The sequence below is a fragment of the Danio rerio genome, chromosome 9 (genome assembly GCF_049306965.1).
Source record: "Danio rerio strain Tuebingen ecotype United States chromosome 9, GRCz12tu, whole genome shotgun sequence".
NCBI lineage: Eukaryota > Metazoa > Chordata > Actinopteri > Cypriniformes > Danionidae > Danio > Danio rerio.
Genome location: NC_133184.1, coordinates 49,244,656 through 49,262,221, shown reverse-complemented (window position 1 = coordinate 49,262,221; position 17,566 = coordinate 49,244,656). Strand labels below are relative to the sequence as shown.

General features: G+C 33.1%; 1 protein-coding gene across 50 annotated transcripts in view; it reads left to right on the top strand.

Annotated features, from left to right (window-relative positions):
• The window catches only part of tns1b (tensin 1b), a 488,173-nt gene extending 474,335 nt beyond the window's left edge, over positions 1-13,838 (top strand). For 28 of the 50 annotated variants that reach the window (XM_021479035.3, XM_073913177.1, XM_073913169.1 and 25 more), the window contains 5 exons: positions 1,663-1,689; positions 4,270-4,438; positions 4,516-4,584; positions 7,618-7,647; positions 12,102-13,838. In XM_021479035.3, coding sequence (XP_021334710.2) covers positions 1,663-1,689; positions 4,270-4,438; positions 4,516-4,584; positions 7,618-7,647; positions 12,102-12,243 — 437 coding nt within the window. In that variant the 3' untranslated portion in view covers positions 12,244-13,838. The remainder of the gene's footprint in view (positions 1-1,662; positions 1,690-4,269; positions 4,439-4,515; positions 4,585-7,617; positions 7,648-12,101) is intronic. The other 22 variants (XM_073913184.1, XM_073913181.1, XM_068223676.2 and 19 more) reach the window with 1 other exon arrangement.
• Positions 13,839-17,566: the final 3,728 nt, after the last annotated feature.

The following is a 17,566-nucleotide window of genomic DNA, read 5'->3' as shown; positions in this document are numbered from 1 at the left end:
GTATATAAAAAAGAAAATCCAACACGGACAGTCTTAAACTCTTTTGCATAAGGAAATACTTTCTTCCGCCATTCATTCACATCTGCAGCTGAAGTCAGAACAGCAGAAAACGTTGCTACTTTACACACCATTTAAGAGCTAGTATTTGAATGATTCTCTAGCGTAATGTCTAAAGTGATGACGAAACGGGTGATTTTGCTCACATTTTAAGATTATAAGGCTAAACGGCATGACATGCCATCAGTCTAGAAATTTCCCAGTATTTCTCTGTTGCAATTGGGAGATCACAATAATTAACCCCGAAAAAGCCAAAGCAAAACAAACACTACCAGAATACTATGGAATAAATACAGCACTACAACATAGAGAGAGATCGACTTAGAATGTCACTTACCTGATTTATAAAGATTTGTTCAGCTGTAGTTTGTAATGTATGCTGCATTTTCTCCCTAAGGACTTATTATGCAGTCTCTGTCGCCATTTTGTGAAGAAAACGTCAACCATCACTTTCTTTGGTCTACTCAGACAGACTGAAGGCCGATGCACTGAATCTCAGAAATTATATATATTTAAAATAGGCACTATCCTTATAAATAAACTACATAGTTGTAATCTAAACAGCTACATTCTTGACTAAAAAAAGCCTCAAAAGTACATTATGTTGTCCAACAGCAGTAATATTGTCAAACTGTAGAGTGTTCTCTGCTTGTTGCTGTATGGAGTAATACACAAGGGTGAAGAGGCTGTAAGAGTGCTGTAATTCGCTGATCAGCCAATCAAGATTCAAGAACCAGACAGAACTGTTGTATAAAAAACTATATATATAATTTTGGACTAAAATATGCTATAATAAATAATACTTACATACTTTAAACTGGACATTCTTTATAATTTATTTAATATACAGCTAGAGTAAAAATTTTCTTTCACTTTTGTAACATTTTGATATTTCCAAAGTGCTTTTTTATTGATGGAGATTTTGTTGTAACAATTTTTTTCAACAATACATTGAACTAATGTCTTTTGTTTGTGCATTGATATATAATATGTTTCTAACTTCTTTGCAAAAGATCAACTAGGTTAAATAGGTAAATAAAAATAAGTAAGAATCTCTCTCTCTCCAGAATAATTATAGTACATACAATGAACATTTCCTTTATGTAACTTGGGAAAAGTAAAGGAAAAGAGGGCTATAACATTTGCCTTTAATTGCATATATAAATGTAATAAACCGAATCTGGAACATGTATTTAAAAGCTCTATTTTTTAAAATAAAAATTCCCCTTAAAAAAAGGAACATTTTGTTTACGTTTTTAACTAATTTAATGTTTAGCTTTTAGAAATGGTCATTTTAAACAATCAGTATATCCATGTGCTGACTAGATGCATTAAAGGGATAATTAAAATGTTTCTAATACCACCAAGCAATTTTAGATAGTTTGATCTGGTGCAGATTCAAGCCTGATTTCATAACTAACTAAAGAAAAAAGTTTGAACTTAAGAAGAAAGTGCTCCAACAAACAAATAGGTCAGGTGTGATAGCATGTATTAGTCTAAGCATTAGTTAATCTAGATCTGTTACGTGTTTATCATTTGCTATCCACTCTGAAACAATGCCATGTTCTTCCCCACTGTGACGGTACTCCTGTGGAAATGATTTAGGGCAGAAGAGTTCAGCTGATGGCCATGGTAAACCCAGTGATGCTCTGCGTATTTGATTCATTTATTTCTCTGTTTGTTGTGTTTAACCTGACTTTGACTGCCGTGTCTAGAGAGAGAACCGCACTCCTCTTTTTTACCTTGTCTGTGCATGTAACGTTTGCCACCCAGGCTCATTGGAGAAACATGCCCAGGGCTACCACCGGGACCGTGAAATACGTGGCCAGGGAAACGTATGCTTGCAGATTTTTTTTTTTCATGAATCCACTAGAGGCTGTTGTGAACATTTGTGATAATCTCAAATACAGATACGATAGTTGTGTAATGTTGCCCTCTCGTGGATGAAAGTGAAGCAAAATGCCGCCCTGGGCGATCGCCCACATTGCCTATGCCTTGATCCCCCACAAGTTAGATGCTGTACAAGACGAGCTACTGAGCAAGCTGATCATGCCAGAAAAGCCGTCCTTAAAGAGATAAGTGACCAGTAGTAGTGCAAAATTTTAAACAGAAGTTGTCGACAGCATCATACCGCTGCTTAGCGTTTGTTTTACACACTAAATGCAGCTGAGCAGCTGATCTCAAATATGTAGCCCTGGGCGCGTATCCCCAATGAGCCTGTGTTGGATGGTTCAGACCTCCAGAAACACCTTCACCTGTCTGCTAAAAACTGTTCGCCTGCTGTGTTTCCGGCTTTTTGTCAAGGCCTCGATTGTATTTCAAGAACACCTTTCTGATTTTATACGGCATGTTCTCTCATGACTGATGATAGATTACTGTGCATGGAATGTACTGATTGATTTTGCCAGTGGTTCTCAATTTCACTAGGTAAACATGGGTGGGTGTTTGTTATTACCAGTTTTAGTAAAGCAAATGATTTTTCTTACTATATTCTTATGATTTTTGTTTATATAAATCCTCATTAGAAACTACCAAGGTATTCTTCTTGGAGTTCAATGAATAAAAGACAAATTTACATTAAACCATCACAATAGAAACCAAAAACAAAACCAAATAAAGAGACATTTGCATTATACTATAACAATAGAACTGGTACGTCATTTTAATGAATAAAGGCATGCAAAAATGCAAATTATTTATATTTATTTAATTATAAATATATTATTTAATTATATAAACAATATAAAATTAAAAATATTGATTTTAAAGGCTGTTTCACCTGAAAATAAAACATTTGTTAAAGGCTAACTTTATTGTTTATTATATATATATATATATATATATATATATATATATATATATATATATATATATATATATATATATATATATATATATATATATATATATATATATATATAGACACACACACACACATTTAAAATATAAAAATATAACATAAAAATATAAAATATATAATGTCCTTTTTTATATATTGTTATTTATTAACTGATTTATATTACACAATGCTACAGTCTTTTAATAAATAATATATAAATATAGCTTTGTGTAATAAGAAAATTAAATAAATTAAAATAAATTTGAATAATATATATATATATATATATAAAAAGAAATAAATCAAAACGAAACTATATATTTTTTTCAAAGAATAGTTTGAAACTTGAACCAAAATATGAACAGAAATATTAACACTAACTAAGTAATAGTGGACAAATTAGGCTAGAACTTATCACAAATCCACACAGCAAATTAATTCAAATTAAAGCTTAAAATATGAAAAATAAAGATGAAGGATAATTAAAAAATTATAATAAATACAATAACAGTGTAGAAATTAATATTAAAATACATTTTCCTTCGTCTTAGTCTGTAATTTAAAAATACATATATTAATTTCTATATAAACAACAATACGATAAAAACATTGATTTTAAATGGGCACTTTACCCAAAAATTAAACAGTTGTTAAAGGCTAACTTTGTTATTTTTGTTCATCAAAAATATATATATATAAATACAAAATATGTAAATATAAAATAAAAATATATAAAATATATAATTACCTTATTATTTATACAATATTTATTAATTTATATTACTACTGCTACTGTACTGCTACATTCATTTATGAAAAATAAATAAATAAATAAATAAATAAATAAATAAATAAAGATAGCATTGTGATATAAATTAATAAATACATTGAAATAAATTTTAATAAACTACATATAATGAATAAATTATAATGAAATAATATATTTTCTAAAGTAAAATTGGAAATCTGAAATATGAAAAGAAATTATAAAAGTTTAAGAAATACTAATAAGTGATAAACTAGGCTAGAACAAATTACAAATGCACACAATTCAAGTTAAAGCCTATGAAAAATAAAGATGAAGGTCTCTAAAAATAAAGTTTATTAAAATATTAATAATTCCAAAACGGTGTATAAATTAATAATAAAATATATCTAGTGAGACAAAAATTTTACAGTAATACCCCCAGCCCACACTTTGAGAACCACTGGATTATGCAAATGCAGAATACACTAATGATATGCGTGCATTTGATGACTTCACTGTATGTATAAAGACTAGAGTTTATTTAAAGATGCATCTGCATCAAATCTAAGTCAGAATTTTAAGTCCGAATGGTTATTGATAAAAGCATGTTTCTTGTTATTCCCAGCATGCAATGTGCTGTACATCAACTCTGTGGATATGGAGTCTTTGACTGGACCTCAAGCCATCGCCAAAGCCATTTCAGAAACCATGAACGCCAGTCCGGCACCCTCAGCCACCATTGTTCACTTCAAGGTGTCGGCACAAGGCATCACACTCACAGACAACCAGAGAAAGTGAGTTCCTTTCTATTTCAATCACAGTTCATTCAAAATCTGGACATGCTTTATTTATTTGTCCTTTCTGTCAACAGGCTTTTCTTCAGACGTCATTATCCCATCGGCACAGTCACGTTCTGTGACATTGATCCACAGGAGAGGAAGTAAGCGAACACTGAATCATTAAACAAAACACTACAGTCAATGTCATTTAACAAACAGACCTACATGCTAGAGACATCTGGTGGTCAAAACTGTGTAAATGCAACAAACACTCAGGCAATAACTTTTCAACAGACTTTTTCAAGCATATTATTAACTTTAAATTAAAAGAATGTGTTTTTAATAAATTTACAAGCCTTATATATTATTTTATTCCATAGTGGGCTCCGCTAAACAGGCCAAGAAGAGACTATTATTAACTATCATTCCTTTTCATTTTGCAAATGTCTCATTAAAACTTTTACAAACTCAAAAAGTGATCCGAGATCAGGTATAAACTATGAAAATTGTTCTGTGATTCGCCACTAGGGGCAATATGAACAAAGCCGTGGGGTTCATGTGTATTTTATGGTATTACTCAGATCGCCCTCAAGTGGAGAGCCATCATATTTTAGAAACAGTTCGGAACATTATCGGCTTAATAAAGAAACCATGCTGACTGAAATCACTAGACCTTACCAATTTGATACATGCTCTGAAATTAAACAAAAGATTTGTAAAGGTTTCGAGGCTACATGAAGCAGTTTCGAAAACAGCCATCACCGATATGTTGATCTGTTTTCTAAAGCGTATGTAGCACATGTAGTTTATGTAGCCTGCAAAAAAAAACAAAAAAACAATAAAAACAACTCTGCTTTAACATTTCAAGTAGCTTTTGTGAGAAATAAAATGTGAAAATGAAATAACATACTTAATCCAGTTTACAAGTATTAATGTCAGCGTGACATCTAAATGCAATAACTTGCATGGATTGATTTTTCACTTAAAGAATAACAATGTGTGCTAGCAAAATAAACATTCTGCAGCTTTCAGAGGTCATTTGTAAGACTTTTTAAAGACTATTATTAATTGGTTTTTACACCTATACAAGGCTAAACACTAAGGATTTTTTTTTCTAATGGAAAACTTTGGTGATTTCTTAGTCACATCTTTTAAATAATGTGTCAAAACAAGCAAACTCCGGTTGTATAGATGCACTTTAAGCATAACATGATTTGTTTAAAAGTTCTTTGTTTTAACATTGAGTAACTTTTTCTAAGAAATAAAATCTAAAAAATTAAATAATATACTTTATCTGGTTTGTAAGTATTGAAGTCGGCATGGATTCAAAGTAGGGCTGCAACAACGAATTAATCATTAAATCATTTTGTCATTAAAGTCAATTAAATCGAATACTAAAAGCGTTGGCAACGATTTTCATAATTTTCATAATAAGTTTGTTGTGTCGTGCTACACGGGGACGTTTGATTATTAAAAATCACTTTAGTTTAGCGTGGAGTAGAGTGAACACGATCTCTTTCGCGCACTGATACAGAGTGAGACACCAGGGATGAGCAGGAAGGGAGTTCAACAGCTGGTTAAAACACTACAGAATCCTACTTTTGTTCCGTTTGGAAGTGAGGACCGTAAAGTCCCTGGTGGTCATGTTTTACTCGTTATCCAGCATGACAAGTTAGCGTTTGCTCGTTTACCTTTAGAGCGGCAACTGAGAAAATCAAACTGAGCAATGTCTGGTGCTAAGCCAGAGAGTGTTCTGCTTTTTATGAATGAGGCAAACGCGCAGCCGCAAGTAAACATGGCGACGACGATCCCACGCTATAGATCACGATCACTTTCACGTTTATGTGAACTAGTAAAACTTCCGTTTGAGATTATTACTCATTAAGATTATTTTTATTAGCCAATTCACATATAATTTAACTTGTTTTAAGCAAACAATCACTTTTTTTCCAGAAAAAAAGACTATTTGTCTAGTATGTATCATTATTTAAAAATATTTTGATATTCCCTTACTCAAAATGTAATAACTTGCGCAGATTAATTGTTCACCTACAGAGTAACAATGTGCACTAGCAAAATAAACATTTAGGCTTCCTGCAGGCTTCATCAAGTCAAATGTAAGACGTTTTAAGACCATATTTATTATTATTATTATATTATTATTAATGAAATTTCAGACTTAAAATGGGCTAAATGCTAAAAAAATTCAAATGGAATTTTTATTTTATTTTATTTGTTACTTTTATTCAAACACTAAGATTTTTTTTCTAATGGAAAAGGAAAAGATTTTTCCCATCAATTTTAGTGCTTTCTTAGCCACATATTTCAAACAATGTGTCAAAACAAGCAAATGCTGGTTGTATAGATGCACTATATATATAGACAGTAATTTTAAACCATAAATAAAAATTCAGACTTGTACTGAGCTAAATACCAAGAATTTTTTTTCTAATGGAAAAGGACAAGGTTTATGCTATCAACTTTAGTCATTTCTTAGCCACATATTTGTCAAAACAAGCTAACATTGTTTGAATAGATGCACTATATATAGATAGTAGTTTTAAACCCTGTAATAAGATAAATGTATGTGCAACAGTCTGTCCAGGTCTGTGTCCCCACCATAAACAAACGGAGAGCTTTTAAACAAATGTTATTGTAAGGAAGATAATTAAACCATATTGGCAGATACAGTTAAAAATATAAGTTTCGTTAAAAGTTCTATTGAGATGGATTGCTGGTGATTGGATGGGTGTCAGCCCGATTGAGTAGCTTTTCATGGACATAGGAAAATTAAGACTTGTTTTAAATGATTTAAGACCTACAACAATATTTTGGTAAGTTTAAAACTTTAAGGCTTTCTAATTTTAATTTTGAAATTTAAGACAATTTAAGGCTTTATAAGACCCTGCGGACACCCTGATGTTGTCAATTTTGATTTCACACAGACTTTAGGGACAGCACTCGTAATATTTAAATACAGTATAGTCAACATTCGATCATTACTTTTCATCAAACTTGTCATCAAATGCAATATTGTTTTAGGACAAGTTTGAAAAGCTTTAATGGTGACTACTGTAGAGTTCCTAGAAATGTTTTTATACTGTAAAAATCATGCATTGTTCTTATGATTTAATGATTCTATGTTGTAGTTGGCCAGGATGAAACATTTATAATCTGATTTAATGTCGTTCCAGGTGGAACAAACCAGAGGGTGGCACTGCCAAGTAAGTACCAGCTTTTGAAAACAAAGAACTCAATCATTTGCTGCCGTTTGGATATGCATCTCAAGCTCAAATTTGTTTTGATCATGGGTTTCATGATAAATGAGGGAGATTGTAGTGTTTGCGGTCTCAGCTATCAGCACAAAACCTGGCGCCAGTTTGCAAATCTCACACACGTGTGGCAGGATTTACCCTCAGAGGCCATAGTACATACGTGACGGAAACATGCTTAAACCTAGAAATATTTAGTTATTTTACATGGCTCATATTATCTGTGTGCAATGATATTTGCAACACGGATTCATTGGGAATACATGCTATGGGCTACTTAAAGATACACTACCTGACAAAAGTCTTGTCGCCTATCCAAGTTTTAAGAACAGCAAATAATGACTTCTAGTTGATCATTTGGTATCAGAAGTACCTTATATGAAAGGCAAAGGCCTCTAAATTATGCTTATTTTACCAAAATAAAATGATCCTGCCTTGATTTTAATTATTTAATTAGCACAGTAAAATCTGACTTTGCTTAGACAAAAGTCTTGTCACCCAATAGAAATAATGTACAGTATAGAATATGAAGTCATGCTGCAGTGGAAAAAGAATGACCAATGTTTATGACTCCCATGAGCTTGGAGGTCTGCATTCATACATCTCTGCAATGACTCAAATAACTCATTAATAAAGTCATCTGGAATGACAAAGCTTTCTTGCAGCACTCCCAGAGTTCATCAAGATTTTTTGTAATCATCTTTAATGGCTCCTCCATCTTACCGCAGACATGCTCAGTAATGTTTATGTCTGGTGATTGGGATGGCCAATCCTGGAGCACCTTGACCTTCTTTGCACGCCCCCATACTGAATGTAACCCACATTAGATTTTTCCTTCGCCAAACTTGTCTGATTTCTGTAAGAATCTTGGGTCCATGAGGGTTCCAATAGGTCTTTTGTATTTTTGTATAGTATTTTGTGATGATTAGGATGCAGTTCAACAGATGATTTATGGGAAAAATGTATCTTCTGCCACTTTTCCAAATGATCAACTAGAAGTCAAGTTACAATTGGGATCAATGACAAGACTTTTGTCAGGTAGTGTATTGAGTGCAGTTTCAAGGTTAAATGAACAATACATGACGACTAAAAAGGTTTGTTCCTTTTCACACTAATGATATTTCAGGGACACATTATCGACAAATAAATGATCACAACACCAAATTAATAAAGCAAAACAACTTAATGTCTATTATTTGTTATTAAACAGGTTTGGTTCATCTATCTCCATTAAAACCACTTTTTTTTCTTCTGTAAGCTCAATTCCACAAAACAGAGAAAAGCTATGCAAAGTCAAAGTAAAACTGTGGTCACAGAGCATATTTGGCTTACGTTTACTCTTGAAAACATTTTTGGTTGGGTTTAAAGGAAGGCTTTGGTCAGTGGTTCGCTGGTCTTTGTGATCTGTACGACATGATTTCACTGCAATCTGTGACTTTTTTATTTAGTAGCTAGTTTGTATAAATTCGTACGATCTCATTCATATAATTTAGTACGATTTGCTTGTCCCCCAATGACAGTTGGGTTTAGGGGTTGGGTTGATTGAGAAGCCTCCTTTTTAAAATCGGACATTTTTTTGTGGGACTGAACCTATACGAATTTGTACGAATTAGCAACTAAACTGACAAAACATAAAACAGTTACGTTTCCTTGTGAGATCAGACTGGATCTGTCTGAGAAACTCTACCTTCTTGTAGTCGTGTACAAGAAGGATGTGTATGTGAAACGTACAATTCATATCCTAAGTAACATATTTCAGATTTGCAAAAATATAGACAGCACCCTCTTGTGGATCTAAAAAGTGCAGTGAATCGTACCCAGAGCAACATATTTTAGATTTAGCCAAAGTTTAGGCAGAGGCACATATTTCCATTAAGCTTGAGCTGGAAATCTCACAATTCAAGCTTTATTATTTGAGCTCAGAACTGAATTTAAACAGTTGGAGTTGACATAACAGAGAAAAAAAAAAACTTGGAAATGAAAAATGGAAAAAACCTCAAAATTGCAAGATATAAATCAGAAAAAAAGTCAGAACTTTGTAATGTAAACAGAATTTGTTGAACACAGCTCTGAATTGTGGCATATTAATTAAGAATATAGATAGAAATGGTGCAATTTTGAGATGATTTGAAAGCTTTTAAGGAATAAAAGGTAAGGTGTGCAATTTACAGTACACTAAAATGTCAGATATTAACTTTATTACCTGAAAAAGAAAAAAAAAGTCTGAAAAGCACGTTAATAGTTCATCACTTTGAGAGAGAGAAAAAACTTATAAGATGACAAGTAGCAATTATGTGTTTTATTATGTTTAACATAATAAAGCATAACAAACAGGCTCTAGTGAGAACCAGATTTTCTTTGCTCTTATGAGATTAAAGTCTCCTTTTCTATAAACCATTATTATATTATTCTTAAGAGGGAAATAATATGATAAAAAACAAAGCATCACCCTCTCACACCGAATCTGATCAGATCTCTAAATAAATGCTAGAGTTTTGGGGCGATTGGGCATGTGACGGCCCTCACGGCTTTCGCTGGCAGAGTTTGAAAGAGATTATTGGGGTTGTGGTGCTAAGGTCTACAGAGGAAGAATAGATCATTGGACTGGGCTCAGGATGAAAGCATGTGATGTTAGAGGCACCAGAATGTGAAGATCATTTCTGCTGTTGTGGATGAGGGAATGACAATTTTATATTACATGTAAAAGCACTACAGAATGAAAAATGCTGCTGGGTATATATGTTCAGATCATGTGAGAAGAGAACAGGGTAGTTTAATAAACATGTCAGAGCACATATGACAAATACAGCTACGATATATGATAAATTTAACAAGTCAGTAGTGTCGAAGCAAGTGAAAGATCCAGAAGGGCATCCTGCTGATTTGATTCAGAAAGGCACTTTTTTTGTCAGACGGCTTTTTGTCATTCGTTTTAAAAAGCACCTGGTCCATTTTATTTGTATATGCTTTACTCTAACTCATAAACTCTACATGGTTAGATGTGGAGCTAACAATCAGATTCACTCTAGTGAACTGCATCCATGTTAGCACGTCACGTTTGATGTGGTAATTTAACTGTAGGAATACACACAGGTTCGAAGATTCTTTCTTGCCACCTACAGTGCAATTCGGCCAGGTATACATCCCTGCTAAGATATCAAGGTGAAAGTAATCATAGCTTGTGTGAAATTGACCCAGCTCCCAACCCAACTTTAAGAATAGATTAACGGCGATATTTTTTGTTGCGCGATGAGTCTCGCGTAAACAGGCTGATAACAGTCTCGCGTATAACAGGTTGATGGCCGCTTACACGCTGAATCTCCGAAATGATAACAATTTAAAATAGGCACTATCTTTATAAATAAACTGCAAAGTTGCGTAAACTATAGACGCAAAAGTACATTATGTTGTCCAACCGCTGCAATATTTGTCAAACTGTAGTGAGTTTATTGATCTGCTGTCACTATAGGCCCGTTTACACTAGTGCGTTTTAGTTTTAAAATGGCCTTTTAGATCAAAAAAGTCCGCATCCACACTAGTGTTTCACCTAGCGTCTCTGAACATATCTCCGTTCACACTACACCACCAAAAATGTATATCACGTGACCATTCGCGCACTCTGGGCATGCGCGTTCTAGTATAAACAGAAAGCATGCGTCTCGCTTGGCATTTGGTTATTATTAGTCAACAAACACCGGTTAAACATTAAACGCGATGGCAAATAAAGCAAGAGAGGTATTTTTGTGGACAGACGACGAGGTCGAGTTGTTACTAAACGTAACAAATGAATCACTGCACAATGGCGCCTAAAACAGACAATAGTGCAAACAACGCTCCCATTTCTGTGCCCATGTTGTTGTTTACAGTACTGTCTTCCGGTAGTGTTAAAGCCATGTGTTATAGTCAAGTGATAGGGACTTGACGAAAAAGAGAAGGATACGCAATGACACAAAAGGCCCAATCAGGTAGCGAATCTCAGCAGTCCCTCCTCCGTTTTCAGATGTCTCCGTTTTTCCTCATCCACACTGAAATGGAGCAGCAGTGTTTTAGAATGAAAACCGCCTCTCCAGCGTTTTCAAAACGCTCCGTTTTCGGCGCTCGAGAACTCCGGCGTAGTGTGGACGGATGGCGTAAGCGGAGCAAAACTTATGCGTTTTAAAACGAAAACGCATTAGTGTAAACAGGGCCTATGCAGACAGAGTAATACACAAGAGTGAAGAAGCTCTTGTTCTGTTAAACATCACTGAATAAATATATATAAAAAATAATACTAATAACAATTTATTGGAGAGCTAATTGTTCTAACTTTCTAAATTTTAACCCGCTCTTAATTTCCCAAAATGTATATTTGTTTATTAATGGATTGATTCTGCATATTAAGATTTTTTTTTTAATCTTCATTACAGATTCTTTGGCTTTGTGGCTAGAAAGCAAGGCAGCACGACAGACAATGTCAGTCACCTGTTTGCTGAGATGGACCCAGATCAGCCGGCCACCGCCATCGTCAACTTTGTCTCTAAAGTGATGATCAGCTCTCAGAAGCGGTGAAGCTCTTCACGCAGCACTGCTTTCCAGAGGACACTTTCCTTTCGCTCTCTTTGGATTATATTTTGAGTTTCTGTATGTTTGGGCTGTGTGTGAATGTGAACGTGAGGAAGGGCTATTGGGACGGCAGTGAGGATGATGGACAGAGGAAGTGCAGAGTGGGTGAAGAGGAGTGACGTACAGTATGGATGGGAGGTGATCTTCATCTCGGAGCAGCAGATGTGGGAATGATGTCAGTGATTTTGTTGCTTTTTTTAAGAAAAAAAAAGGAAATGTAAAAAAAAAAAAAGAAGAAGTTAAGGAGGTTAAAATGTGGGGCTGATGTACCAAAGATAAGAGAGCGGTCAGGATGAACCAATCGTTATTCAAGCATTCTTGTATATCTAGAAAAAAACCACGGCTGCTTTGTTAAAACTGTACATATGAACCGAAGCATCACCTCTTTTCTTTCTGAAAGCGGCTCTAGTTTCTGACGCTACAAGTGCAAGACTTTTTTTCCCCCAAAATCTGGATGAGTTAAAAACTTTTAAGGGATTTTACAGGTAACTTGCACATAAGCTAAAAGTAAGTGATTCATCTCCATTCACTTAAAGGGGTACAGTTCACCTAAATATATAAATGACCTCATTTTTACTTCTGTTGAATACAAAACAAGATATTTTGAAGAATGATGGTTGCTGCCACCAATTGACCTCCATAGTATTTTTTTTTCTTACTACAGAAGTTAATTGGTGCCAGCAACCAGCATTCTTTAAAATATGTTCTGTTGTTTTCAACAGAAACACAATTGAAAAATACTTAAATAGGTGAAGAGTGAATAAATGATGACAGACTTTTTATTTTTTGGGTGAACTTTCCCTTTAAGGTCAATAAATACTGTATGCAGTAAATATTTCTTTGCTCATGAAGGTGCAATGGAACAGTGCATGTATAGTCAGATTCTAGATATTAGTCGCTAATGTGTTGCCATAATTTTTGGACGTAAGGAAATAATGTGGTGATGCCATTTCGTAAACTGTCAACAAATGTATGTATAGATTATATTTGCTTTTAAGTTAATGTCTATATCTAAGCATAACTCACATTTCTTTATATAGCACTTCATAAAATGCTGATTTTGGTAAAGTAATCTCTTGGTAAAATCGGCAAAGAAGAAAAGGCATCATTATTAAACTCACTCTGTAAAAAAGATGACAAAGTCATAACAACAAATATTTGTCACTTTCATTTTAATCAGATTTGAACTAAACATGTTTTTCAGTTATACAAAGTTTACCCTAATGTTTTAGATTATGTTGTGATGAGTCAAAGTTCAGTTAATTCAACTGAGAAAAAAAATGACAGCAACAGTTTTAGTTTAATAAACAGTGTCAGTTTTGCAGAGTTCTATAAAAAAAAAATTCTAACTGTGAAGCAACTTTTAAACAAGACAAATCATTATTTAGCCTAGCCCAGTTTAGCTACTCATTAAGTCAACATTAATTCAGTTCACTTACTGTCAGTTGCAAAGTTCTTCATTCATGAAATTCATTTCAATAAATTTGAATTTTAAAGCAGCTTTTTTATATAAGAAAACAATGGTGTCATTATATCACCCAGTTTATTCCAATTTTATTCCAAAACAACTCTATCTGGGATCAAGAAATCACAACAGTGGACTGACTTTAAATAGCTTTCTATTGCACTTTCTGCACTGTAAAAAGTGATTAGTTACTTAAAGCGAGTAAACCAATTGCCTAAAAAGCAACATGTTGACTTTACAAACATAATCTAACTAAACCCATTGTAACTTGGAACTGTTAAGTTTTTAAAAATAAAAGTAAACTAATTCCTTTTTCCTCAGTACACTTATATATATATATATATATATATATATATATATATATATATATATATATATATATATATATATATATATATATATATATATTTATTTTTTTTTTCCTCAGCTTTTTTGTATCTAGCAAATTGACAAATCTGCTCTAAAAGACTACAGTGTGTCTTCTAAATTTAATACAGGCTATAACTGTAGATTTTACAGACTTAATAGAGCTCCAAATATGTAATATTGTGATACACTAATTATATGAAAACAGAAATGCTAAAATAGTCTGACACTGTAAAACTGTGTTAGTTGACTTTTAAAAAAGTAAGTACAATTTGCATAATTATAAAAACCAGGTCAATTTAAAAGGTCCAAGTGACAATGGGTTTTTACTTACATTATTTTTGTAAAGTCAACTTGTTGCTTTTTAACCCAATTTGTTTACTCACTTAAAGTTATTAATCACTTTTACAGTGCGAGTGGGACTACTTGTAATTTCTAAACTGATTGGAACACAAAACATATCTTCTCAAGATTGTCTATGCATGTATCCAGCATCACTTTTCAGCTCTTGGTCTTCACTTGTAGTGTTCATAAGCAGCCGCAGTGCTCTCTTCTCTTCAGGTTTGAGTGTGTGTATCGTTGTGTATCAGACAGAAAAGTGTGGATCTGTCACTGTATCTCTATGCCTCGCTTAGAACACACTCACATTCTACCCCAAAGTAAGCTAAGTTTAAATATATAAATATATATAAAAACAACAAAAAACACATCAAAAGCGATTTTACTGAATATTTATTGTATTATTATGTTTTTGCTACTTGTTTCCTTTACGTTAACTCATTTACCCATAGATATATTGTATAGTCTACATAAAGATTAGCCTCCAAAAGAAATACTCTTTATTTTTTGGGCTAATGTTTCAAAATCGATAATGATGTAAAGTGTGTGTATTTGGAAAACTCGTCATTATTGGATATGTTTCTTTTTCTTTTAGATCGCTTTAAAGTAGAGCTCACTGTTGCTTTGGCGGGATTGTATCCTAAAGTTCCTTCAGATAAAGTGAGTTGATTGATATGTTTACTGAAAGAGACTTTGTGTAAAGAAAAGCAAGGAAGCGTCTTTATTTTTGTAATATTGTTGTTATTATTACTTTCCTTTTGGCGTCGTGTCCCTCCCAGTATTCAGCTCTCGATGAAATCCATTTTTTTGGCGGATCACAGCGATTCTGTCATGGCAGAAGTCAGTATTTTGTGTTATACTGCCATCGTGAGGCGATGTCGGGTATTGTCAGCCATATTATCAACTATGCATTCTCTACAAATCCCTTTTAGATATCCCCGGATCAGTTCTAAATTTAGATTAAAAGTAATACTGCAGTGTTTTAACTGTGATTTGCGGAGAAAAATCCCCATTAAGCCCGCGTCGCCCTTAAAACTTTTTTGCTTTGTATGTAAATACATTTTTTTTGGTTTGCCAAAGATTTTATTTCACGTTTGTATGCCTTAGTTTGATGATCACTGTCTGGTCGTACGCAAAATGGCGGCATGTTGTTTTTAGCATGGAGCTGGTCTGTTTTGACTGCACATGCTAAATGTTTTACTGTTTTTGGTTCCCGTTTGGTTAGCCTTAAAAAAAACTACTCCAAAAGATTGCAAAGCACTTAATGATCAAGAGCTGAAAAACAGCAAGAAAGTCTAATAGGACTGCTTACATTTAACAGCAGCACCATGTTTACACTGGAAGCGTCCAGTGGCTTGAGATTGTGTACACTGGAAGCTCGAGGCCATACGCTTTAATCATAATACAATCTGTGGAAGATATAATCTTATTTTAAAATCTTATTTCTTTGCATGGGTTTTAAAATAGCAACGTAGCCTCGTTTGTAAGAGTTGTGCAGAATGTGCGCATGCATTGGCTCTTTTGCAGAGGCACAACTGCAAATTTACTGAGGGGTATGCGGGATCAAGTTTTGCCCCCAAAATATTTCCATCAATAAATTGAGGATATTTTTTAATGTGCTTCAAATAAATACCTTTCACAGTTCTAAACACAACCTAAATAATATTAAGTAGTAAAAGTATAAATTCACTACACTGCAAAAAATGCTTTTCTTAATTACATATTTTGTCTTGTTTCTAGTCCAAATATCTACAAATTCTTAAATCAAGACTTTTTTAGACAAGCAAAACGTATAGTCTTGTTTTAAGAAAAAATACGCCAAAATGAAGTGAGTTTTTCCTTAAATCGAGCAAAATAATCTGCCAGTGTGTTAAGCAAAATAATCTTGTTTTTCTATTTGTGATAAGATTATTTTGCTATCCCCATTAGCAGATTATTTAGCTTGATTTAAGAAAAAATTCACTTAACTTTGGCATATTATTTCTTAAAACAAGGCAATATGTTTTGCTTGTCTAGAAAATTCATCTTGATTTAAGAACTTTTTGATATTTGGACTAGAAACCAGAAAAAAATCTAAGTAAGAAAAGTATTTTTTTGCAGTGTAAGCATGTTAAGTCACAAAGACGTACATCTCGTCCCACCCCAAATTTCTTCTCAATTTCATTTTCCCCACTAAATGATTATAGCACCTTGACATGCCTTGTTTTTGTACTTTTTGTACAACATTTGTTAAAACAAAATGATAGATATGGGAGTCCTAAAGAGAAAAAGAACTTGAAAATGCAATCACTTCTCACATGCTTACTGTGAGAGGTGTAAGTTCTGTTTTTGCATGAACAATTGACTGAAACTGCTATTATACCTCACACAAAGTGAAATAAACAAAAGACTGTAAGATGTTTAGTGTAAAAAATAAACAGAGACCAACTGCCTGAAATGTTAAATTTTATTAAAAACGGTTATGGGCAAACTTTTTTGGAACTAAAATTAAAAAAAAAAAAAATTACCAAATAAAAAAAGGCCTCATGTTTCAATATAATAAATAATACATTTATTAAAAAAAAAAAACATGTATATGGTATAAAAATGGATCTTGATAGAAGGATTAATTAACATTTCAGTTTCAAAAAATGCGAACATTATGACTATTTATTAAGAAATCTTCATCAAATGGTCAGTCAAATGATTGACGGAGTGGAAGGGGTGGTATGATTTTTTTTTTATTAATAAAGTACAATATTATACTCCTATAAAATGCAAAATAAACATGAATATTTATTTTGATTATTTAAAACTTTTAAATTCAAAATTAGTTTTGGCACAATGGTGCCCCTCCATGTGTGGAGCCCCTATGCGCCGCATATAGTGCATAGCCCCTATTTGCACCTCTGCTCTTTTGTAAACACTGCATTTAATTCACGTTCATAACAAAATTTTGAACAGCTAATTTGGCATGTTATAAGTAGATGAAGCAAAAATTCAACAACTGTTGCTTCATAAGCAACCCTAAGGCATCAATGTAACAAATCAAGATTTAAATTAGTAAGGAAAGCAAAAATGAAATCTGTTTTGAGTCTGTTCAGATATGATCCGTCTACT